The sequence below is a fragment of the Rhinoderma darwinii genome, chromosome 1, assembly GCF_050947455.1.
Source record: "Rhinoderma darwinii isolate aRhiDar2 chromosome 1, aRhiDar2.hap1, whole genome shotgun sequence".
NCBI lineage: Eukaryota > Metazoa > Chordata > Amphibia > Anura > Rhinodermatidae > Rhinoderma > Rhinoderma darwinii.
The window spans coordinates 567,226,322-567,252,179 of NC_134687.1; the positions used below are offsets into that span (position 1 = coordinate 567,226,322).

Below are 25,858 nucleotides of genomic sequence, written 5' to 3' on the forward strand. Positions count from 1 at the left end.
CCACCCTGGTACACCTAACTGTCCCAAATTCTGAATATATTTATGCCTAGAAACAATTTAAATGAATATAACCACGTGGGTCATTAATCCCTATGTGAAATACATGGTAAATGCATACTGGTAGCTATTCTTCAGAGGACCCTGAAAACCCAGCTGTATTCCTACAAGGAATTAGATGAGGGCAGGTTGTAAACAAGCATCAGGTCCGACTATTCTAGGACAGGTTCTCTGGTGCCAAAACTAGACCAGAAGATTTCCATCCTGACTACCATAGAGTGCCCTATTTTCCCTCCATGAACCGCCATGAGTGAGGTCTGGCATGTTGGACCTTCATTGTTACAAATGGATTTTAAGAAAAACACTCTGGTGATGAGGTTTCCTGCTACAATGATAGTGAACTAATGTTCTTTGTATACAAGCCTAATGCTATAAAGAGGAAATTATAGGGTTGACTGCCAATTTAGTTAGATTACAAGGGTCATTATTTTGTCAGTGGCTGTATGCACCACGTGATTTTATTCATTTCCTCCCTGTGTGTCTTGTAGTTTTCTATCATCTTACAGTATGTTCATTAAATTAAAAACTGATAACTTTACAGAATTTCCATCTTTCATCAACAGAAATGAAGGTGCATAAACAATGCATAATATAGAGTCCAATATTGAATAAAACTATTAACTTGTTCGTATTAATTATTGTGATTCATGACCTATGTTCTTGAGACATAAGTAATCACGGGGACGTAATGACACTCATCCACAAGGATGCCAACGTTTACGGTCAAAAAGTGAGCTTTGATAAATAGTGTACAATAGTGTACAACTGCTTGGTATTAGCAGCAACTAGTTAGGCAATATATATATATATGCACAGGCTTCGGTGAAGAAATGCACTGTGTTCTGTGGTTTATTCATAAATTCTAAAGTGGTTGTCCATTTCTATTCAAATAAAGCTTGAGCACCACTTTCAAACTCTTACTTGGCTCTATGAAGGTATTGATTCTCGTTGTGGAGATCCGGCTAGTAAGGAGTCTAATGGCAAATGCTCCCTGGGAAAAACTATTCAAAATAGCTCTCTTCAAAAAGGAAGAAAGATGTCTCTCTAGTGCCACCTATATGCTCTGTCACCACATTATAAGTCCCCTATCTCCTACATAATGTGATCGACACTGTAATGTAGGTAACAGCAGTGTTTTTTATTTAGAAAAACAATTTATTTTTTTCACCAAGTTATGAGCGATTTTAGCTTTATGATAAGGACTTTCTTAATGGACAACTGGGCGTGTTTTTACTTTTCACCAAGTGAGCGTAGTGGAGAGAAGTGTATGAGGCTGACCAATCAGTGACCAATCAGCATCATGCATTTCTCTCCATTTTTGCACTCAGTGCATAGTGATGCTGCGTTGCTCACTATGTGCGGTCACGTACTCCCACATTAACGTTACTGAAGTGTCTTGACAGTGAATAGACATCACTTCCAGCCAGGACGGGATGTCTATTCACAATCCCGACACTTCGGTAACGTTTATGTGGTACTTACAGCACAGCAAGCGTAATCTCACGAGATCTCGCTGTAAATGACAGCTTACAGCGTGATCTCGATGTGCTGTGCTGTAAGTCCCACACAAACGTTACCGAAGTGTCGGGATTGTGAATAAACATCTTGTCCTGGCTGGAAGGAATGTCTATTCACCGTCAAGACACTTCAGTAATGTAAACGTGTGAGTAAGTGACAGAAACGCATAATCACTATGTGCTGAATACATGAATGGAGAGAAGTATATGACTCTGATTGGTCAGCATCATACACTTCTCTTTACAACGCCCACTTGGTCAAAAGTAAAAACACGCCCAGTTGGGCATTAAGAAAGTAATTAGCATAAAGCTAAAATCGCTCATATCTTGGTGAAAATAGATCATTTTTATAAATTTTTATAACTGCTGTCACCTACATTACAGCGCCGATCACATTATGTAGAAGATAGGGCATTTATAATGTGGTGACAGAGCCTCTTTAATGGAAGACCTTTTATAGAGCATGAAAACATGACACCGGTTAATTGCCAAACCATAGAAACCTATTTGTATAGGTGGCATTAGAAAGACCGGCATTAAAGTTTTCTTCCTTCTGGAGGCGAGCTATTTTGCAAGCTCTTACCTACACTAATGCAGGGGCATAGCTAGGGGGGGCAGGCGGGACATGTGCCCCGGGCGCAAGGGAAGGGGGGGGCGCCGACGAGCAGCTGATCGCTGCTGATAGGCGCCCCGTATGTTTACACAGCGGCGTTCTGACTGGGTTCTGTGACGGCCAGGGAGTGGACCAGTCCAGTCACCTGACCTGTCACCTGACCTGTCACCTGACCTCACGTCAGTGACATGAGGTCAGATGACTCAGGTCAAGGGACAGGTCCACTCCCGTGCTGCAGCCTCCCTGCATCTGCTTCTACTCTGTGCTCTGCTGTTACAGCCGACGAGCAGAAGAGGAAGCTCCGCCCACAGCCCGTCCTGACCTGTCAGCAAGAAGACATGGTGAGTGTCTGTGTGTATATGTGTGTGTAGTGTGAATACAGTGTGTGTCTCTGTCTTAGTATGTGTATATGTTACAGTGTGCGTGTGTGTGTGTGTGCGTGTGTGTGTGTGCGTGTGTGTCTGTGCGTGTCTCTGCATGTGTGTCTCTTACATCTACTACATTATCTGTACTCAGAGAGTTATCACTATGTCATCTTTGGTGTTACATAGGACTGCAGGTAACACTACTAGATTATCTGTACTCAGAGTTTTCACTGTGTTATCTGTGGTGTTAGATAGGACTGTAGGTAACATCTACCACATTATCTGTAATCAGAGAGTTATCACTGTGTTATCTGTGGTGTTACATAGGACTGCAGGTAACATTACTACATTATCTGTAATCAGAGAGTTATCACTGTTATCTGTGGTGTTACATAGGACTGCAGGTAACACTACCATCTGTATTCAGAGAGTTATCACTGTGTGTTATCTGGGGTGTTACATAGGACTGCAGGTAACATCTACTACATTATCTGTGCTGTGTACATATGTTCCTGTGTGCGTGTATATATAGGTCTGTTTGTGAATGTGTCTTTGTGCTTGTATATTTGTGCCTTATGTATTGGTATATGTCCCTGTCTGTGTATTTATCTGCCGGTGTGTGTGTGTGTGTGTGTGTGTGTGTGTGTGTGTGTGTGTGTCTGTGTGTCTGTACGTCTATATATTTACCTGTATGTATGTATTCCAGAATGTGTGTATGTATATTTGCCTGTATGTCTAAATATCTATCTTTATGTATGTACAGTATATATGTTCCAGCGTGTCTATATATGTGGTTAATTTTTGGTTTGTGTAGGGGGCAGCAATAGAGAATCCCGCACAGGGCGCCATCCAAGCTAAGGCCGGCCCTGGCTGTCACCAACCCTAGTCAGAAGGAACTCTGCCGCTGCCTGCATCACATGACCTCCTCGGCTCCTGCGGTAAGTCACACCAGGCAGAGCGGAGAGTGGTAGATGTAGGCTACCGCTCACCGGTCTGTTCACAGTGTGGCGCTAAGTACAAGGGGGGGGAGTGTGGCGTTATTTACAAGGGGGGGGGGGGAGTGTGGCGCTATTTACAAAGGGGCAGCGGGCTGTGTGTGGCACTATCTACAAGAGAGGGGCTGTGTGTGGCGCTATCTACAGGCGGCTGTGTGGCCTCTTTAATTTATTTTCTTTTAATTTATTTTTATGTTAATTACATTATAGAACTATATCGCTTGTAAAATGTAGAAATTCTTTTATGCTCTAGTTACATTAAAAAAATTGTGAAAAACAATTACACCTCATTGATTGGTAGAGAAAGCAAACATGGCGAGGGGGAAGGAGATGTCGGGAAATAAGTTGGGGGGGCGCCAATCTGAATCTTTGCCCAGGTGAAGTAGAACCTAGCTACGCCTCTGACTAATGTATTATAACAACCCCATCCGCTGTGTGAGCAGAACTAGGTCAGGATGGGTTATAGTCTCTAAATATATAAACAAGCAAATATCTTGAAAATGGTGAGGAGCTGACACACAAGGTATGTAGGAAAGTTCTTAATATAATTACGTTTTATATAGATAAAACTGGACAATCCCTTTGTGATGACTAAATGAGCACTTGTACTAAAGATATTAGATTTTTACTCCTCTTAAATGGAGTATATAATCAAGTATAATACCACCAGAAAATAGTTGATGAGTCTAAAGAATTTCCACCAATATATTCTCAGTGATGGAGTACGGGGTAGGCTCTATTACGGCAATGTCAGGATAACCTTATACCTTATTTACCATGATCCTGCTTTTTATTTAAACAAAACATGTTTCTCCTGTTCTCACAACTACACATTTCTTATTGATCAATAGCGGTGGACCCCTCCTATACACACCTGACACTGTGGAGCTGCTGATGCTGACTGGTGTAGAGAGGTCGGGATCTTCCTGAGGAGAATCTTCTGAAATAAGAATAGATTTATCTCCTTCTTCCTGGGATTCCCCGGCCCCGGAATCATCTCGTTCTAGGTCAGATGAGATTGCAAACTTTGGCAGAAGGTTAGTATTGTGCCGCTGCTTGTAACTTTCAGCATCAGAAGACGTTGATATAGATAGCTGCTGCCTGTTTGGAAAAATAAAAAAAAATAGTGACTTGTCTCTGACTAGAGCTCTGTCTAACTACTCAGCCATGTTGTCTACTTCTAAAACAAACTAGAAGTTGATGTAAAAGATACTACAAATTCAGTACAATGGGAAAGAAAGTGCGACACCTACAACCTTGTCACAGTTTATTATTTTTTTTTTCCAGAAACAGCTCCACTCTCGTCTACAGACTGCATCAGGTATTGCAGGTCATCCCCATGAACATGGATGTAGCAGAGTTACAACACCAGACACAGAATGCAACTTTAAGTGATTCATTCTTTTTTGATAAGGCACCTTGAACAGGCTTCATGTGTTTATTATCATCAATGCTGTGTACAGTTACAGTGACATCTGCATAAATAAATCTAATAGTAACAAGTATAGCATGAACAGGTAGTGTATTGTATAGTACTGTGGACAAATATTCTTCTGACCTCTTCTGTACATGCAGCATACATACATACATACACACACGTGTATGGTAGCCACCCATACAAGATGTCAAGTGGCTGCAAACTATAGTATCATAGCCTACAGGAGGAGACTAGCCGGAAAGGCTAATTTAGACTAATGTTGCCGACTGCCTTTTGATGACACGAGCGAGTATGACAGATGTCAGATATCTGTGGAAAAGTTGTTGGGTTCAGTCCTTGGAAAGTTGCTTATGTAAAATGACAGATCTGCGTGCCACCCATAGAAGCTTTGGTGGCATGCAGATCTGTGTCAGAGACACGCAGGACCCGTTGTCACTGAAGCCGTCAGTCCCGCTGACCTGACGGATTTGGGTTTGAGTGCAAAATACAGCATCTTTGTATCCAAGATACGAAGAAGGGGTCTCTCAAAAAATAAAATGGTTTTTTAGATAAAAAAAAATTACAAAGTTGTTTAAAATAACCAGATACATTTTTTTAAAGTGTTTAAAATAAAATGAATGACCAAAATTAAATGTATAACCTATATTTGTTTTTCCTAATTAAAACTAGATAGTCAATCATATTCTTCTTTTCTAATATGTATTGATTTTTTTTAATGAAGATCTTATTTTAATGAAAATTTTCTGTCCATTATTATGGGGGCAGCAATCTTGCCTGAGCTGCTTTTATCAGCATTTAGAGATATGCTTTATAGCAGCCACATGAACCTTAGGAACTTGTGAACAGAAGCAGACCCATTGACTTCTATGGGAAAGTTTCCTAGGCATGCTCGTTGACCTGTGCAGAGGTCATTGTGCAGGGAGGGTGGGCTGTGTCCATTACCTATTGTCAATGGCGGATCCTATATTATGTACAGTACTGTGCAAAAGTTTTAGGCAGTTGTGGGAAAATGCTGCAAAGTAAGAATGCTTTCAAAAATTAGAAGTGTTAATAGAATTATTTTATTAATTAACAAAATGCAAAGTGAATGAACAGAAGGGAAATTTAAATCAAATCAATATTTGTTGTGACCACCCCCTGCCTTCAATACAGCATCAATTCTTCTAGATACACTTGTACACAGTTTTTGAAGGAACTTGGAAGGGCGGTTGTTCTAAACATCTTGGAGAACTAACCACAGATTTTCTGTGGATGTAGGCTTCCTCAAATTGTTCTGTCTCTCCATGTAATCGTGGACAGACTCGATGTTGAGATCAGGGCTCTGTGGGGGTCAGATCATCAATTCCAGTGATCCTTGCTCTTCTTTATGCTGCAGATAGTTCTTAATGACATTGGCTGTATGTTTGGGGTAGTTGTCCTGCTGCAGAATACATTTGGAGCCAATCAGATGCCTCCCTGATGGTATTGCAGGATGGATAAGTATCTGCCTGTATTTCTCAGCATTGAGGACACCATTAATTCTCACAAAATCCACAACTCCATATGCTGAAATTCAGCCCTGAACTTGCAAGGAACTTCCACCATGCTTCACTGTTGCCTGCAGAGACTCATTATTGTACCGCTCTCCTGCCCTTCGGCAAACAAACTGCCTTGTGTTACAGCCAAATATTTCGAATTTTGATTCATCAGTCCAGAGCAACATCTGCCTTTTTTCTGTACCCCAGTTCCTATGTTCTCATACAAAGTTGAGTCGCTTGGCCTGGTTTCCACGCCGAATGTATGGCTTTTTGGTCGCAAATCTTCCATGAAGACCACTTCTGGTCAGTCTTCTCTGAATAGTAGTTGGGTTTACCCGGGTCCCACTGGTTTCTGTCAGTTCAGAGCTGATGGCACTGCTGGACATCTTCCGATTTCGAAGAGAAGAAAACATGATGTGTCTTTGATCTGCTGCACTAAGTTTCCTTGGCTGACCACTGCGTCTAAGGTCCTCAACGTTGCCCATTTATTTGTGCTTCTTCAAAAGAGCTTGAACAGCACATTTGAAACCCCAGTCTGCTTTGAAATCTTTGCATGGGAGAGACCTTGCTGATACAGTATAACTACTTTGTGTCTTGTTGCTGTGCTCAGTCTAGCCATGGTGGACCTGTGACATGAAACGGTTTTCTACAACCTCAACTCAGAGTTTGGCTGTTCCTCACCCAGTTTTAAGCCTCCTACACAGATGTTTCTGTTACAGTTAATGACTGTGTTTCAAACTACATATGAAAATGATGATCATTATCACCACCTGTTTGGTATAATTGGTTAAGCATACACCTGACTATAATCCTACAAAAAACATGACTTTGTGCAAGTGAATTTACAAGAATCGATGCTGTTTTGAAGGCAAAGGGTGGTCACACCAAATATTGATTTGATTTATAATTCTCTTCTGTTCACTCACTTTGTATTTTGTTAAATCGATAAAAAAACAACTATGAACACTTCTATTTTTGAAAGCATTCTTACTTTCTAGCATATTTCCACAAAGGCCTAAAACTTTTGCACAGTACTGTATATATAGAGGTGTTAACTTTCAGGGTTATCCAGCTTATGATAATGAGATGACTGCAGAGAAGTGATCTCTACAAAACAGGAAGTGTCTGTCTATTGTGAGGATGTGGCCAGTGTGAAAACTGCAAGATTTTTTGATTTTTTTAATATATATAATGACATAAAACACCAAAACTTCTTAAAAACGGTTTAACATAATAACTTGATTTAAACAATTGGTGATTTTCTGATGACACATTCCCTTTAGTATGTCAGAGCTGGAACAAGCCTTTTTATTCAGTTTCATATGCTAAAACATCATCATCGATCTAATCTTACTTCCACATGAACATTCACATTATTTCCCCTTTTATCTGACTTTATGACCTGTATTTTATTGCTTCACACTTCCACATTTCTTGTCAGACAGACACTTCTTCACACATTGTAATAAAGCTATAGGAAGGCATAAAATGTCGGTCTGACATAGTCCAAAAGAGAGGATTTTAATTCAATTTACATTTTCTCTTATACTCGCAGTAAAATTCAAGGTTCCCTGCTAGAGACTCCGTTCTTTATTAGACTGGGTGCGGTGTGATGCTACCTAGAAATGTGTGGCAATTCATAGCTTCCCCTGGCAATAACAGTTGAATGCTGTAGATTTCAACAGCTGGGCCCACATTATTTTAAGTAACACTTAAATTCATAGCTTATCTCCAGTACATTTCTAGTCATGCACACCGAGACGTATCTATTTGGACTGTGTTTGTGACTTGAGAAGGCCATAGTTCTGTAGTAGTGCCGGTTTCCCTTATTGACTCTGCTCCGACGAGTCACCCATGTATAACGGTAAAATTGCGGCATTATTGCAACTTTAATGTTGCCGTTTGCGGAAAAAATAAAAAGTCTCCAGTTATCCTGCAACCATTACATTAAGTTTTACAGCGTTGCATTTCTTGCAATGGTCACAACTTATTTCCTATGGTAATGCTGCAATTTCCGAGCAACGTGCAGACGACGCATTGTCGCTATGGAGCCCTAGGCTTAAACATGTTTTAGAATGTTGTGCATTGACGTCTGCTCAGTCTATTTTCTTCTAACCTGAAACTAGAGTTCTGCTAATCTAGCATTTATAGGGTGCTGCATTGGTAGGTATTACAGACTTAAAGGGGTTTTCCGAGATAAAATGACTGTGTTAATGCTTGTAATTTATTCATGTAAATACATTTGTAATATACTTACATTTTCCAAATTGGCCCCGTTTCCAGATGCTGTGGTGGGGTACTTGACTGGTGACGTCACTCTCTGGCTGCTGTGTTGATCTTCAATTCCTTTCCGGGTATAAAACACGTCACTTATGACATGCCGTGTATGGGCTGTTCTGTTGTAATGCGCATGCGCGGTCCCTGCTATTATGGGCTGTACAGGAGAACAGCCCATACACGGCACGTCACAAGCGACGTGTCGTATACCCAGAAAATAATTGAAGATCAACACAGCGGCCAGATAGTGACGTCACCCGTCAAGTACCCCACCGCAGCATCTGGAAATGGGGCCAATTTGGAAAATGTAAGTATATTACAAATGTATTTACATTAATTACAAGCATTAACACAGTCATTTTTTTCTCGGAAAACCCCTTTCATTTCAGATTAACACATATTTAATAAAACTGCTTAAACGGTGAGGTGGCAAAACACAAAATAATTCTAAAATATGGTAAAAATAAAATTGTAACTAAAGGAATTGTAATGGTCAAACCTAAAATCCATACAAATTTTTAGCTGTTGCTATGGATAGACTTGGTAAACCTGTAGTTGTTGAATTATGCAATAGAAGAAAGGAGCAGGATTGCAATGATTTATGTTTCGATCAGCTTAAAAAATATTATTCCTTTCTGCTCAAAGATACTTAGAATAACTATCAAATGATTCCACACATAGGAATAGCCTGATATTCTACTCACATCTCAGAATATTCAGAGCTCCAGCTGAGAGATTCCACTGGTGGTAAATTCAGGTTCTTTGGCTTCTCAGTGGTATCGTCTTTTTCCTCTACTTTGTTCTGCATCATCTGGTCAATGCTGCTAAATACCTAAAAACACACACAAAAACATAGAAACAAAAGTGTTAATTACAAAAAATATGTGCCTGCTTACCTTTTGATGCATGTACCAAGACACACATCTTGTGATGTGTGTTAACGTTTGAATTAGTGGAGTAACCAGATTGGACAACTAAAATATCTGCCCTACTAAGTAAATATTTAATCCTACTAATAACCCTACTAGACGGAATAGTAAAAGTTCAAGTTGAACATACAGCCCTGCCTTATCTTCCTGTAACCATGAATAAGACACTTAAAGGTGTTATATTCTATTAGAAAGTCATGCGGCTTTCTCCTAGAAACAGCGCCACCCGTGCACATTGGCTGTGTATGGTATTGCACCTTAGCACCTAACAGTTACTGGAAGAAAGCGTTTTTCTAATTTCATACAACCTTTTAAAGCTGATCTTATTTATCATTATTGGTTAACAGGCCAACAAAAAAATAGTATGGTAACCTCAGACTTCCCTGGTATTCTTATATTTTATAGGGAATAAATTATCCCATAAGTAGTAAAAGGATAGTGTTATTACTAAATAGTACATGTACTTACTTTTGAGAACCTATGGGAACATGAGGAAAATTGTCTAATTTCCATACTGAAATCCTCATCATTCGTGTCATCCTCCTCTTCTGTTTCCATATGATGGTATTTTTCCGACCGGGCTGAAAGTCACAATATTCAACCATTAGCACAAAATACACTTGACATTTTATGAATAATAACTGGAGTAGGGAAGAGTGATTCTTATATAAAATATAATATTGGTAACCTGGGATATTCTGTTATAAGGTGGCGACATAGAGCTAATTGATCATCCAAGGAAACATACAGTAGATAGAAAGAAAGTGAAGTTTTATATAAAAAAATATAGAAATAGCTGTTGTCGTCTCCAAGGTCACAGATCGTGATATCTCATTCTACTTACTGTCAAAGTAGCTTGTGTCATCTTCCGACTCAAGCTGAGGAATGAACTCTGCTTTCTGTCTTAGTAAACTGTTCCAGTCTAAGGCACAAAAGAAGGGATGTTGCTTCACCTCGTAGGCTCCCCCTGGGAAGGCAATGGGCAGAAAAAGTTGTTAGAACGACACACTTGAAGACCGTGCTGTATCTTAATAGTTCACACTCCATGTTGAGATATGTAGCCACTAACGAAAACTAAACTGCATACGAGGTATTTATAGGTTATTCCCATGCTCCAATTCCCAGCACAACCGGTGCCGCTTTGCAGGCAAAACTTTGAAGGGAATACAGCACTAAAGCAGCGCTGCAAACCTTCAATATCAGCACCCCATCAATCTAAAAAGTAAGGGCTTTTTTTTTTGTAGGATACCCTACAAACGACATTTTTATCTACCACATACTGTTTTTACTATGTACAATCTTTCTGCATGGAAAAATCAGCATAAAAACATGCAAAAACCTGTAAATGAGAAATACCAAAATTCACTGTTGCAATTTTTTATTTTTTTTTAACTATGAAATGTCCTAGCTTCTACTTAAGATTCCAGTCTGTTATATTACAAAAAGAGATGTAGCTTAATGTATGGCACCTGTTTGCACAAAAACAATTTCTCTAAGGGACAATGTTGTCCAAGGCTCCAGTACTCGCTACCTGCAGTCTTGCTGTAATTTATACGGGAGTCACACAGTCCGGGCCCAGTTCTGCTTATAAATATCTTTACAAAGTGTATTAAAGAATATAAGTTTTGCGAGAACATGTTAATTTCAGTGTTTTGTTTTTTTTCTCGATGCTTTAACATGAGGTTATTGTAAAAACAAGGAAGGGCTGAAATAATGTGATTATGGGTACTGAAATATAGAGGCAGGCATGCAATCGTGTCCCGGTAATGTTGAAAAGGACAAGGAAACAAAGTCCGCCGGACCACACCTGACTTGACCTTGTATGCGGGTGATACAGGCAGTGACTATGACAATGAATGGGCAGGAAAAACAAGGACAATGAAGACACACACAGCAGCCTGTAAGCAACAAAGACAATAAAGACGGCCTATTTTATTATGCACAAACTCAATAACCTGTCATGGGTTATATATATTTGTCTTAATTAATGGAATTTAATAATACGCGTTTTGCTTAAGTGTGATTTGTACCCTGTCTTTAGATCACACTGTCGGTTTTCATGTATCTATGTGTTGACAAATCCTTTGTGTCATCAAAAAATGAAAACCACATGTAAATTAAATCATAAATTAAATAAACATTAATGACAAGGTGTGTGAGAAAACATTCACATTTTAACCCTTTTCTCCCATCTCAATTAAAATATTGGGTTATTGGTGTTTTCCCTGTGTCAATAGCACATGAATTTACGTGCCCTGTTTAATGGCACTGCAGGTTCTTGTACATAGTGTCATCATCAGAATCACCCTGACAGTCCGACCTTAGATGTGATCGATTACAGGTGGATCCTGCGTGTCAGAGACACACAGAACCTGATTATACTGAATCAGGTCTTAGTGCACAATACAGCTGCCTTGTATACAGAATACAAAGCAGCTGTATCTCAAAAAGGAAAAATAATTTTTCATAAAAAGTATTTTGAAAGTTGCACCAAACACACTGATAAATAGTATTATTAAAAAACAAAACAAGACAGAACAAAAAAACAACGATTTCAAATGTGTGCATAGCCTTTAAAATACTTTTCTGCTATTGGGGGGGAAGAGGGGAAGGGGTTCTAGGGAAACCCAGAAGCAGATGGGCTCAAGGGCATGCATACAATTTGTGTCTCAAAATAAATGTGCTCAGGAATTAATACGTTTATATCAAGCAGAATATAGGTTACCCCAAACATACAATAATTACCTCAGGCTTTAGCTGTTCTTCATACTCACTAAAAAGTATCTGTACCTGGGTCAATACAACCCATATGCAGAAATTGCGTATAAAACTAAGGGAGGGAGATACATAGGGTCTTGTTCTCGGTGCTATAGCATACGTTAGACAACGTATATATACACCGTTCAGCCATAACTACCATCTGCCTAATATTGTGTACCACTTGTGCCACAAAAACATCTCTGACACCTGGAGGCATGGACTCCACCTCTGAAGGTGTCCTGTGGTATCTGGCGCAAAGACCTTAGTCGTAGATTCTTTAAAGTGTAGCTAAACGTTTGACAAACTTCTGACATGTCATAGTGACATGTCAGAAGTTTGGATTGGTGGGGGTCCGGGCACGGAGACGCACACCAATCGCTAGAACGAAGCAGCTGAAGTGCTCGTGTGAGTGCTCAGCCGCTTCGTGTCTGTTTAGCTTTTTCCGGAAAGCCGATGTATCGGAGTATGGGCTCATAGACTTTCTATTGAGTCCGTACACCGATACATTTATTTCCGGAAAAAGCCGAACAGACACGAAGCGGCTGAACACTCACACGAGCACTTCAGCTGCTTCGTTCTAGCGATTGGTGGGGGTCTCAGTGCTCGAACCCCCACCAATCCAAACTTCTGACATGTCACTATGGCATGTCAGGAGTTTGTTAAACGTTTAGCTACACTTTAAATCCTGTAAGTTGTGTGGTGGCACCTCCATAGATCAGACTTGTTTTTCCAGAACATCGCACAGATGGTCGAACGGAGAGAAATCTGGGGAATTTGGATTCCAAGTCAACAACTTGAAAAAAAATTCATGTTTTTCAAACCATTACTGAACAATTTTTTCAGTGTGGCACGGAGCATTATCCTGCTGAAAGAGACCTCTGCCATTAGGAAATACCATTACCATAAAGAGGTGTACTTGGTCTGCAACAATGTTTAGGAAGGGGATACATGTTAAGGTAACATCCACATTAATGCCAGGACCCAAGGTTTCCCAGGAAAACATTAGCCAGAGCATCATACTGCCTCTGCCGGCTTGCCTTCCTCCCCTAGTGCATTCTGGTGCCATATCTTCCCCAGATAAGCGGCGCACATGAATTCCTGATTCCTTAGACTAAGCCACTGCTCCCTGGTTAAGTTCTGATGCTGACATGCCCATTGTAGGAGCTTTTGGCATTGGACAGGGAAAAGCATGGTCACTCTGACCAGTCTGTGACTATGCAGAGTTAGAGGATTCATTATTATTCATTGAACAAACTACCTTATAACACAACGTTGACAAATGTTATTTTTTTATTGTTCCTAAACATTTTACCCATATATAAGACTTTGAAAAGCTCCTATGTAGAACAATAAGAAAGCCCTATGTGTACAACAAAAAAAGATTTAAAAAAATATCTGGGTAGGCTAAAAAAATATAATAAAAAAACAATCATGCAGCATTTCAAAAAAGTAACATTTTGCTCTGTACGTTAAAGAGTTTAAGGAACAATCATTTAACATTTTGAAAAGTTGGGGAACAACAGTATAACCCAAATTAAGTCACAACTAAGGGCAATAACATTTGCATGAAGTGCTGGGTCTCTTGGCCGTACGTATAAATAGACTTGTGTACGGTTTATCTTTGGAGTAATGGCTTAAATCCCCTGCTCAGATCTGACATTATTCATGCTAAAACTGAGCTGCCAATCATTATCTGTGCACTATCTTCCCATCCACTTCTAACACATGCAGGGGTAAGAGAATGTTTAAATAAAGACTCATGTCAGAGAAACTCCTCATAACAACATACTGTACAGCACTGGACTTACAATGAGAACAAAAGGATTAAAGAAGAAACGGAAGAATTTGATCCAGCGCTGTTTCGTTAAAAGTAATATTCCAACTTTATTTCAGACAAGAGCAGTGGCGTAACTACCGCCGTAGCAGCAGTAGCGGCTGCTACGGGGCCCGCGGCATGAGGGGGCCCGTGTCGCCCGCCGGCACGGGCCCCCACCATGGCCGGAGGCTCCGCTAGCAGCCGCTATGGCTGCTACAGCGGGACGCCACTGAACAGTACAGCAGAGCAGGGAGGTATCTCCCCGCTCTGCCATTAAACAAAAGACATGTATCCCCTATCCACAGGATATCCACAGGATATCCACAGGATAGGGGATACATGTGTGATCGCTGGCACTGATAGGGAGAACGGGGGACTGAAAGTCCCCTGAAGTTCTCCATCACAAACCTCGGACTTCCGGGGTCTGTGTCGGCAGCTCCGGAGAAATGAATGGAGCGCCGGTCACGCTTGTGCGCATGCGTGACCCGCGCTCCTTTCATTTTTAGTGAGCTGCGCAGACGCCGGAAGTCAGAGGTTAGTCATGGAAAACTGTTCTCCCTATCAGTGCCAACGATCACACATGTATCCCCTGTCCTGTGGAGAGGGGATACATGTCTTTTATTAGGACACACTGTAGGTCGCATTTTTTTGGGAGGGGGGACGCTGTATGGCGTTCCCTACAGGGGGGGGCTGTATGGCGTTCCCTACAGGGGGGGCTGTATGGCGTTCCCTACAGACTCCCCCTGTAGGGAACGCCATACAGACTCCCTGTAGGTAACGACATGCAGCCCCCTCTGTAGATAACGCCAGACAGCCCCCTCTGTAGAGAACTCCAGACAGCCCCCTCTGTAGGGAACGCCATACAGCCCCCTCTGTAGATAGCGCCATACAGTCCCCCTGTAGATAACGCCATACAGCCCCTGTAGATAACGCCATACAGCCCCCCCTGTAGATAGCGCCATACAGCCCCCCTGTAGATAACGCCATACAGCCCCCCTGTAGATAACGCCATACAGTCCCCCCGTAGATAACGCCATACAGCCCCCCCGTAGATAACACCATACAGCCCCCCGTAGATAACGCCATACAGCCCCCCCGTAGATAACGCCATACAGCCCCCCCGTAGATAACGCCATACAGCCCCCCGTAGATAACACCATACAGCCCCCCGTAGAGAACACCATACAGCCCCCCGTAGATAACGCCATACAGCCCCCCCGTAGATAACGCCATACAGCCCCCCCGTAGATAACTCCATACAGCCCCCCCGTAGATAACTCCATACAGCCCCCCCGTAGATAACACCATACAGCACCCCGTAGATAACGCCATACAGCCCCCCGTAGATAACGCCATACAGCCCCCCCGTAGATAACGCCATACAGCCCCCCCGTAGATAACGCCATACAGCCCCCCCGTAGATAACGCCATACAGCCCCCTCTGTAGATATCTACAAAGGGGGCTGTATGGCGTTATCTACAGGGGGGCTGTATGGCGTTATCAAAAGGGGGAGTTTGTAAAAAAGACACCATCTACAAGGGGGGGGGGGGTTGTGTGACACCGGGGGGGGGGGGGTGTGTGACACCCGCGGGAGGGGGGGCCCCAGTCAAAAGTTTGCTATGGGGCCCAGTCTTTCCTAGTTAGCCCCTGGACAAGAGTAAAATCTACTAGGAGTAAGGGTGGTTGTCTCAGCTGTAAGCGGCTTACTGCTGAGACAACCACCCTTACTCCTAGTGAATTTTACTCTTGTCTGAAATAAAGTTGGAAGATTACTTCCTTTTAACGAAACAGCGCTGGATCAAATTCTTCCGTTTCTGCTGTGTTTGTACCGTGTGCCGCCATGTGGATAAGTGCGCAGTCCGAATCTGGACATACATACTGGTCAGCTGGAGGAATCCGCCTATATTTTCTTAGCAAAAGGATTGCACATGCCGAATGCCATTGGATCACCATATTTTATAGCTAACATGCAACGATTACACAAACCATAGTGAAAAAGGATCGATACTCATGCCAGCTTAAGGGCCCATTCACACGAACGTTAATAACGTCCATGTGCTGCCCATGGAAATACTGCTCAGAACACGGATCAATTGATTTCAATGCGGCCGTTCACACATGCGTGAGTTTTCCTTGTGCTGTGCGTGATTTGTGCATCAATTCAATTGAAAATAATTAAAAAATTAAAAAAAGATGTGCTTTGCGAGTGCGTGAATAACGCCTGCCACTCGCAAAGCACACTGATGCATAACGCAACACACACGGACCAGATTCACTAGCGTTTTTCACCCGCATGAATCTGATCCGGTCGTGTGAACGTAGCCTAAGATAGTTGCACGCTCAAGACATCCCTTGTCCTTATACCTTAAAGAGGACCTGTCACTAGGTGATATAAGTTGAGCTGGTTTACTGACCTGAATAGCGCTGTCTCCGATTCCAGTGCTGGTTTTCTTTTTTTTCCAGTCAGTAAACCAGTTCAACTTATATGACCTAGTGACAGGTCCTCTTAATATGGATGTCATTGTGGAGAGCCTTACTTATTGGCCAGAGCAACTCTCGCTCTGGTGGACTTGGCACAAACTTTTGAATGGTCATCATGTAATACCCATATTACCCTGCAGCCTCCAGGTAAATGTGCTTCTACGGGAGATTACCACCACACATACTACATTCGATAGAGGATGACACAATTTTTATTTTTTCGCTTTTCGTATAAAATTAGAGGCCTACGGAGGTACTGTAGAGGCCACATGCACATTTATAGGTGTCATATACAAAACTGAGCCGTAACAGATCCACGTGCTTGAGGCCTCAGTGCCTAATTTTTCTCACTCTTTCAAAGTCTAGGCTTGCGGGGGTCGAGCACTGGACGGCACTGATTAACAAGGTTGGCATTGGGGCACTAAGTATTAATACACTAAATTTCAAGGAACCACTAGTGTTCACATCATTTAGTATTGTGTAATAAATAAATATTAAGAAGGGAACTTGCCACCTTACACGTTAATACATTTGTATATACCCTCTTACCATTGAAGTGAAGATTAAAATGACACAGTGCACCATATTTTAATAAGCCTATCTTTCTGGAGACTTCTCATTATTCTAGCAGTGTCATACATCGCTGCCTCCAAAACAGGAAGAGAAACCGGTTTGTCTAATGTGATTAACTGTATAAATCTCCAGGGACCACTTCTTTTGTCTGTATTTATGTTATTACTATATAGTGATGTAAATTCACTTATCCATGAATGTCTCTATTAAAGGATGTAAAGTCTGAAACAAAAAAAATTAGTTCTAGGTAAATACACGCACGCACTTATAGCAAGACACTTTACCTGTTCCAAGTCTTTCTAGAGGATTTTGCCTGAGTAGTAAAGTAATGAGGTCCTGAGAATCACATGGAGGAGCTTCTTCTTTTTCCGGCCATATTATTTCATCTGTTACAAAAAAAAGAATGTGTTACAGAACTAACAACTACTTAATTTGATGACAATCTATAGCGAAACCTGTGCCTTGTAGAGCTATTATGCGTAAAACAGTGGACCAATCCTGCCTACATTAATCTTGGTCATATTCATCACTGCAGGAACGGGAAGCAATCGCTAGTTAAATAAAGAGCTCCACAACGCCCCTCAAATTCGGCGTTATGGTCAGGAAGATACATTAACATCAGCCATGTAAGAAGGTCTGCATTAATCTGTTGGATTATCTATTAATGGTCTGGAAAGCAAAACTGTCTGGCATATACCGCCAATGTTATTCTGAATTGACCAGAGGTCCAGAACGTTCATGGAACTGAAAGCATTTGCTCAAAGTGGTTCTCTCACGAATACAACCCTTTTAATATGACATATTGGCATCATAATGGGTGATCATCCTCTATAAGACAGGGCTGAGAGCTAGACATGGTTCGCCCATATATTACATGGATGCCCATTCATTTAAAGGGCCGGTAGGCAATACTGTAATTTCCCTGCAGCAGACATTTATAGCCACTTAAACTGGCGTTATCAGGTGTACATGTGAAATTTCCAAAGTCAGACCCAAAACAATCAATTGAACGTTGGGTCGGCTTAGATTGAAAAAATGAATGTCCTGATGAGAAAACTCCTTTAACAGGGTTGTATGAGATTAGAAAAACATGGTTGCTTTCTTCCATAAACAGTGTCACTGTTCTTCATGGGCAGTGTATGGTATTTCCATTTAGCTTCCTCTCACTTGAACGTGGCTGAACTGCAATACTGGACACGACCCATGGACAAGAGTGGTGTTTGTCTAACCCTATACAAGCCCTTTAAATTCTTGAAAGAGGTCGCAAAGTAGTGAATACAAAAAAAAAGTTATAAAACCAATATAGAGATTCTACTGAGTGCTTGTAATGTCAAGCCCATGAGTTTCTACAATACTGAGATAGTGATTGACTTTATAAAAACAATTTCTAGTAGAAGGCAAGAATACACAATCATTTCATAAATAGAATAAAAATCATATACCTAAGTACGATCATTTCTATAGCAGTACTCAAAATGTACGTCACTACTGTACTTTCAAACCACTCTAAAAAGCACATCAGCAAGCCACACGATGAACTATACCAGGTCTGCAATAGAAGGGGTCCTTCTCTCACATGAACAACACTAGTATGCCATATTTGTGCCTTCTGTGTATAGTAATTGATGTATCACAGATGAGTTACCTTATATCCAGCATTACTTGCAGTATCAACATATAGAGATCAACATATAGATAGGCAGGGCTGGTAATTTTCCATAGGTCAGAACTAAAATTTATTTTTAATTAACCCTTTCAAATATATCCTTATCAATAGGAGCCGACTTGATTTCCCACATAAGATAGTTTGCACCGCAGATATACAATACAGGGATGAACGATGCATCGAAACTTCGATACTGTTTCGATACCGTGCATCCTCAAACGGTTCAATACCGTTATTTCATGTATTTCGATACTTAGTTGTGTGGCCACACAGCTAAGTATAGTAACACATGACTGTATGAGAGATTTATGTGTGATACAGCCATTGCCCCGCTCCTGAGTCTTGACAAGTGTGCGCCATCAGGATGATACGATGCGGCCAGCGCTGCACTGATGAGCACCGGCATTGAAGACAGAACATGGCGGGCGCACGGCAAAACACCCCCATGTTCTATCTTCTGTGCCTGAACCGCCGCTCATTAGTGCAGCGATGGCCACATCATCTCATGCTGACTGCGCGTGCACTTGTTGTCAGGAGCGGGGCAATGGCTGTATTACACAGCCGCAGCCCCGCTCTATAACGGTGGAGATCAGAGAAACCTCTCATCTCCGCCGCTATTCTCCTGAATGCTGCGATCAAAGCTGACCACCACCGCAGCATTCAAGATGAAAATGAGAAGGGGGGATGCCCCTTTGGATTGCGTCACAGGGAATTCCTGTGACGCGATCGAGGGCCATACCATATATGGGCAGACAGCCCAGGGTCCATTGAAGGACCCCAGGGCTGTCTTACAATATTTCCTGTTAGGGCATACTGAGGTATGTCCTAACAACTGCCTGTGTACTATCAGTATATAGATATATGCCAGTTCATTAAAGTTTAAAAATAAAAAGTAATATTAAATTAAAAACACACACACACAAATTACAATAAAAATTAAAATAAGTCTCGATACATAAAATATACACATTCGGTATCGCCGCGACCGTAATTACACATTTATAGCGTCATTCATGTTTACGTGGTTATAAAATACAAAACGGCTTTCTTCCACTTATTAATGTGAGGCACGAGATATTATGAATTTTGGACCTCCATGTACCTCACATTACTAGTAATCAACCCCATCATGACCTCACAGATTAACCCAATGTTGTCCATTATGTGAGGCACGTGGAGGTTCAAAATTCATCACACCACGCGCCTCACATCAGAAAAAGGAAGAACTTTTTTTTATTATCATCATTATTATTGCCAAAAGCCCACCGGCTCCCTTATGGCCGGAGGCTACGCTAGAAGCTATGGCTGCTACAGCGTGACGCCACTGAAGGGGTTGTTCCTACAAAAGACATGCATCCACAGGATAGGGGATACATGTGGGATCGCAGGGACGCCCAGCGATAAGGAGAACGGGGGACCGAAAGTCCCCCGAAGTTCTCCATTTCAAACCTCGGATGTCCGGGGTCTGTCGGCAGCTCCATAGAAATAAATTGTGCACCGGTCGCGCTTGTGCGCATGCGTGACCAGCGCTCCTTTAATTTTTATTGAACTGCGCAGACCCCAGAAGTCCCCCGGTCTCCTTATCGCTGCCAGCGATCACACAAGTATCCCCTATCCTGTGGATAGGGGATAAATCTCTTTCGTATGACAAACTATAGCCCGTTTTTTTTGGGGGGGGGGCTTAGCGCTGTATGGCGTTATCTACAGGGGGGTTTGGGGCTGTATGGCGTTATCTCCAGGGGGAGGGATGTATGGCGTTATCTACAGGGGGCTGTATGGCGAAATCTACAGGGGGCTGTATGGCGAAATCTGCAGGGGGCTGTATGGCGAAATCTGCAGGGGGCTGTATGGCGAAATCTACAGGGGGCTGTATGGCACCATCTACAGGGGGCTGTATGGTGCTATCTATAGGGGGCACTGTGTGGCGGAATCTATAGGGAGGCACTATCTACAAGGGGAGGTTGTGTGATACCCAGAGGAGGGGGGCGGCCCCAAGTCAAAAGTTTGCTATGGGGCCCAATCTTTCCTAGTTACGCCCCTGGTCCCTGCCCTGACTGTATCGGCCACTTTTTTGTGTGGCAATGGTCCACCACTGAAACGATCATCACTGCTTTTACAGTACTGATAGTATGTTACTACAGGAATAGCATATTTTTGTAAATCTAAAATGGCTTGTCTGCATTTGGACAGATCTTTAGAATGTGCTTGGAGATACACCACATGGAAGGATTAAGATTTAGAAGTTTATAATGTCATAATGCCTTCCTACCACATCCCACTCCTGTACCCAGCATTTTTTCTGTGCTGCTCCTATCCTCGGAAGTTGACACCGCAGGGGTGTACATGGACGTGAGGGGGCCCTACATAAAATATTACAATCGGATCCTCTTCTGGTGCTGGTTAACACGATCACAGCCCTAACCACGTGCAATAGGAGGAATCGGTGCTCGTTCGCTCGCCCCCCCCCCATCTTCATTACATGATTTTTTGGTTAATCCCCCACATCCTGGTTTGTTAACATTATAGGACTTGTGGAGTGGGGGGATACCTCCACAAGGCAGTAGTCAGGGAATGATTTGGCCAGTCACCAAACATACAGTATATATTGTCAGATAAAAAAAAGGGGGTAAGGGAAGGGAAAGAGGGGAAAAAAAGAAGGGAAAGAGGGGAAAAAAAGAAGGGAGAGGAAAAAAAAGAAGGGAGAGGAAAAAAAGAAGGGCGAGGAAAAAAAGAAGGGAGAGGAAAAAAAGAAGGGAGAGGAAAAGAAGAAGGGAGAGGAAAAAAAGAAGGGGGAGAGGAAAAAAAGAAGGGAAAGAGGGAAAAAAGAAGGGAGAGGAAAAAATGAGGGAGAGGAAAAGAAGAAGGGAGAGGAAAAGAAGAAGGGAAAGAGGGAAAAAAAGACGGGAAAGAGGGAAAAAAAGACAGGAAAGAGGGAAAAAAGAAGGGAAAGAGGGGAAAAAAGGGAAAGAGGGAAAAAAGAAGGGACAGAGGGGAAAAAAGGGAAAAAAGAAGGGAAAGGGAGAAAAATGTAGTAGGAATGAAAGAAAAACGGGAGAAAAATGTAATTCTGCTCCCTCTAGTATTATAATATCTAATTATTTGCATTACATCGTTCGTTACAGAAAATCTTAATATTCAAAATAACTTTTGTTCATAAACAGAATTTTAGTGTAGGGCGGCATTTGCAGTTTGTAAAGGGCAGACGTTCTATAATGCAAGACAGGCAGCTTGCCAACTTGTATGCCATATCTAAGATTAGGTTAAATAGAATATAGAGTTGGAAGCTACTGTATGAATATGCATCCCTGCTGCAAGGCATTTTGAGCCAGGACAGTGTGTAGCCGCTTGCTTTAATTACTACAGGTTGATTCCCCAAGCGTCTGGTGCCTCAGATTATAACCTCTTGAACTAGATCATTTACATGAGATATCGTTTTTCAACAGAGGAAACATTTCTGCAGGTCCAATACACATGCATTTTATATATATATATATATATATATATATATCTCCACACATACATACATACACACGTATACACACACACACACACACACACATAGCATACACACATGTATATATACACACACACACGTATACATACACACAAGTATACATACATATATATTGCTTGAGAAAGGCCCCATGGAGTAGGGCTGAAACGTCGCAAGTGGTGATTAAAGTGATCCTATTTTTCACAGAATTTGGAGTGCGGTCTTGTATTTTGAATTTTGCTGGTTATTTGGGACACTGGTCGTGTGTCTGAACAAGAACTTTTGCACCCTATACTGAAGGAACGGTGCTGCTTTTTCTCTGCATTTTTTTAAATTTATATACATATATATATATATATATATATATATATATATATATATATATATATATATATAGCTATATACAGTGAAGGAAATAAGTATTTGATCCCTTGCTGATTTTGTAAGTTTGCCCACTGTCAAAGTCATGAACAGTCTAGAATTTTTAGGCTAGGTTAATTTTACCAGTGAGAGATAGATTATATAAAAAAAAAAAAAAAAATCACAGTAAAAATTATATATATTTATTTGCATTGTGCACAGAGAAATAAGTATTTGATCCCCTACCAACCATTGAGAGTTCAGCCTCCTCCAGACCAGTTACACGCTCCAAATCAACTTGGTGCCTGCATTAAAGACAGCTGTCTTAATGGTCACCTGTATAAAAGACTCCTGTCCACAGACTCAATTAATCAGTCTGACTCTAACCTCTACAACATGGGCAAGACCAAAGAGCTTTCTAAGGATGTCAGGGACAAGATCATAGACCTGCACAAGGCTGGAATGGGCTACAAAACCATAAGTAAGACGCTGGGTGAGAAGGAGACAACTGTTGGTGCAATAGTAAGAAAATGGAAGACATACAAAATGACTGTCAATCGACATCGATCTGGGGCTCCATGCAAAATCTCACCTCGTGGGGTATCCTTGATCCTGAGGAAGGTGAGAGCTCAGCCGAAAACTACACGGGGGGAACTTGTTAATGATCTCAAGGCAGCTGGGACCACAGTCACCAAGAAAACCATTGGTAACACATTACGCAGTAATGGATTAAAATCCTGCAGTGCCCGCAAGGTCCCCCTGCTCAAGAAGGCACATGTACAGGCCCGTCTGAAGTTTGCAAGTGAACATCTGGATGATTCTGAGAGTGATTGGGAGAAGGTGCTGTGGTCAGATGAGACTAAAATTGAGCTCTTTGGCATTAACTCAACTCGCCGTTTTTGGAGGAAGAGAAATGCTGCCTATGACCCAAAGAACACCATCCCCACTGTCAAGCATGGAGGTGGAAACATTATGTTTTGGGGGTGTTTCTCTGCTAAGGGCACAGGACTACTTCACCGCATCAATGGGAGAATGGATGGAGCCATGTACCGTCAAATCCTGAGTGACAACCTCCTTCCCTCCACCAGGTCATTAAAAATGGCTCGTGGCTGGGTCTTCCAGCACGACAATGACGCGAAACATACAGCCAAAGCAACAAAGGAGTGGCTCAAAAAGAAGCACATTAAGGTCATGGAGTGGCCTAGCCAGTCTCCAGACCTTAATCCCATCGAAAACTTATGGAGGGAGCTGAAGATCCGAGTTGCCAAGCGACAGCCTCGAAATCGTAATTATTTACAGATGATCTGCAAAGAGGAGTGGGCCAAAATTCCATCTAACATGTGTGCAAACCTCATCATCAACTACAAAAAACGTCTGACTGCTGTGCTTGCCAACAAGGGTTTTGCCACCAAGTATTAAGTCTTGTTTGCCAAAGGGATCAAATACTTTTTTCTCTGTGCACAATGCAAATAAATATATATAATTTTGACTATGTGATTTTCTGTTTTTTTTTGTTTTTTTTTATACAATCTATCTCTCACTGGTAAAATTAACCTAGCCTAAAAATTCTAGACTGTTCATGTCTTTGACAGTGGGCAAACTTACAAAATCAGCAAGGGATCAAATACTTATTTCCTTCACTGTATACACACACACACACACACACACACACACACACACACACACACACACACACACAGTGTCAAGAGACATTTACTTGACGTTTTCAAAGGCTTTTGTTGTGTGACAATATGCTGCAACAAGTTATCAGAGTTAAGATAAACTTGGCTACATCTGTATATACATACATATACACAAATATATACATATATATATACACATACATACACACACACACACACACACACACACACACACACACACACACACACACACACACACATATACACACACACACTTACACATTATTATGCATGTTTCTGCAGTACATTATGTAGTGTAAAATGTCATTATGATCATAGTAATGGCATAATCTTCGCCTTTTAATGCATCAGGGAAATTTGTGGAAACAGCAGGTAGGGAAATAAGGGATTTTGTTTAATTATCATTTAGTTTTGCCACAAGCTGTGTAATGGTACTTTGGGTCAGCCTGCAGGTTCACACCGGAAAGGTTATTGAATTTTAAATGAAAGAAGAACAGCTGTTCTATAAATAACATTACCTTGTAATAACCCTCAGTGAACTCATTAACAATCTGTGAATTCTCTTTGTTTGCTTTCTGCTTTGCATTATTTACTATGAGAGCCCCCCAGTTAGTCACATTATAGTTTATTTGGCTATTTGTTTAATTTTCATAGACAGCACTTGGTGATTGGAATCCAATGGCGAGCCAGACAGCTACATATCCCTAAGCGGTGTTTTGGACGTGTTTTACGATTTGCAAATAATGAACTTATATTGTAAGCCATAGTCCAATTATGCTTTGAGACAAGAACTGGCTGATTGGATAATATACGGATAGAATAGATAACACTGTTAGTGCACAGTGAATCCAGCATCTCGTAACCATCGTTACTGAATTACATGAATGGAAACTACATGGATTTATAATCCTAATAAACAGGTAAAGCATCAACAATGCTACACACCATAAACTAGGTGAAGTGTTTCATTTCCACGTAAAGATGTAGTAATGGTTTAGGTGACTGTAACCTATCAAGTCATAACACAAATACAAATGGCAAAACCAATGAATTTATTTGCACCATTCTCATTCCCAACTCCCTCCAAAGTGCTTCAGTACACAGTAAATGTCTGAAAACATGGTGCTGACCAAGAACATTTTTGTAAAAAGTTTATAACACCTACTCAAATGGTATTTTTTTCTTTTTTAAAGAATTGCAGGGTTGCGTTGTCACCTCTAAAAGTTCACAGCAAAAACCTCCAGTCAAGTTTAAGTTAGTTAACTTCGGTCTAGGCATTTCATGGAAATTACTCTGAAAGTTCTGTACCAGTGGTGCTCCAACCCAGTCCTCAAGA

General features: G+C 41.4%; 1 protein-coding gene across 8 annotated transcripts in view; it reads right to left on the bottom strand.

Moving 5' to 3' along the window:
• The window catches only part of MAST4 (microtubule associated serine/threonine kinase family member 4), a 554,832-nt gene that overhangs the window by 13,412 nt on the left and 515,562 nt on the right, over positions 1–25,858 (bottom strand). For all 8 annotated transcript variants that reach the window (XM_075838910.1, XM_075838903.1, XM_075838894.1 and 5 more), the window contains 5 exons: positions 17,624–17,725; positions 10,553–10,675; positions 10,177–10,289; positions 9,484–9,611; positions 4,422–4,648 (listed from right to left, as the gene is read on the bottom strand). In XM_075838910.1, the coding sequence (XP_075695025.1) occupies positions 4,422–4,648; positions 9,484–9,611; positions 10,177–10,289; positions 10,553–10,675; positions 17,624–17,725 (693 nt within the window). The remainder of the gene's footprint in view (positions 1–4,421; positions 4,649–9,483; positions 9,612–10,176; positions 10,290–10,552; positions 10,676–17,623; positions 17,726–25,858) is intronic.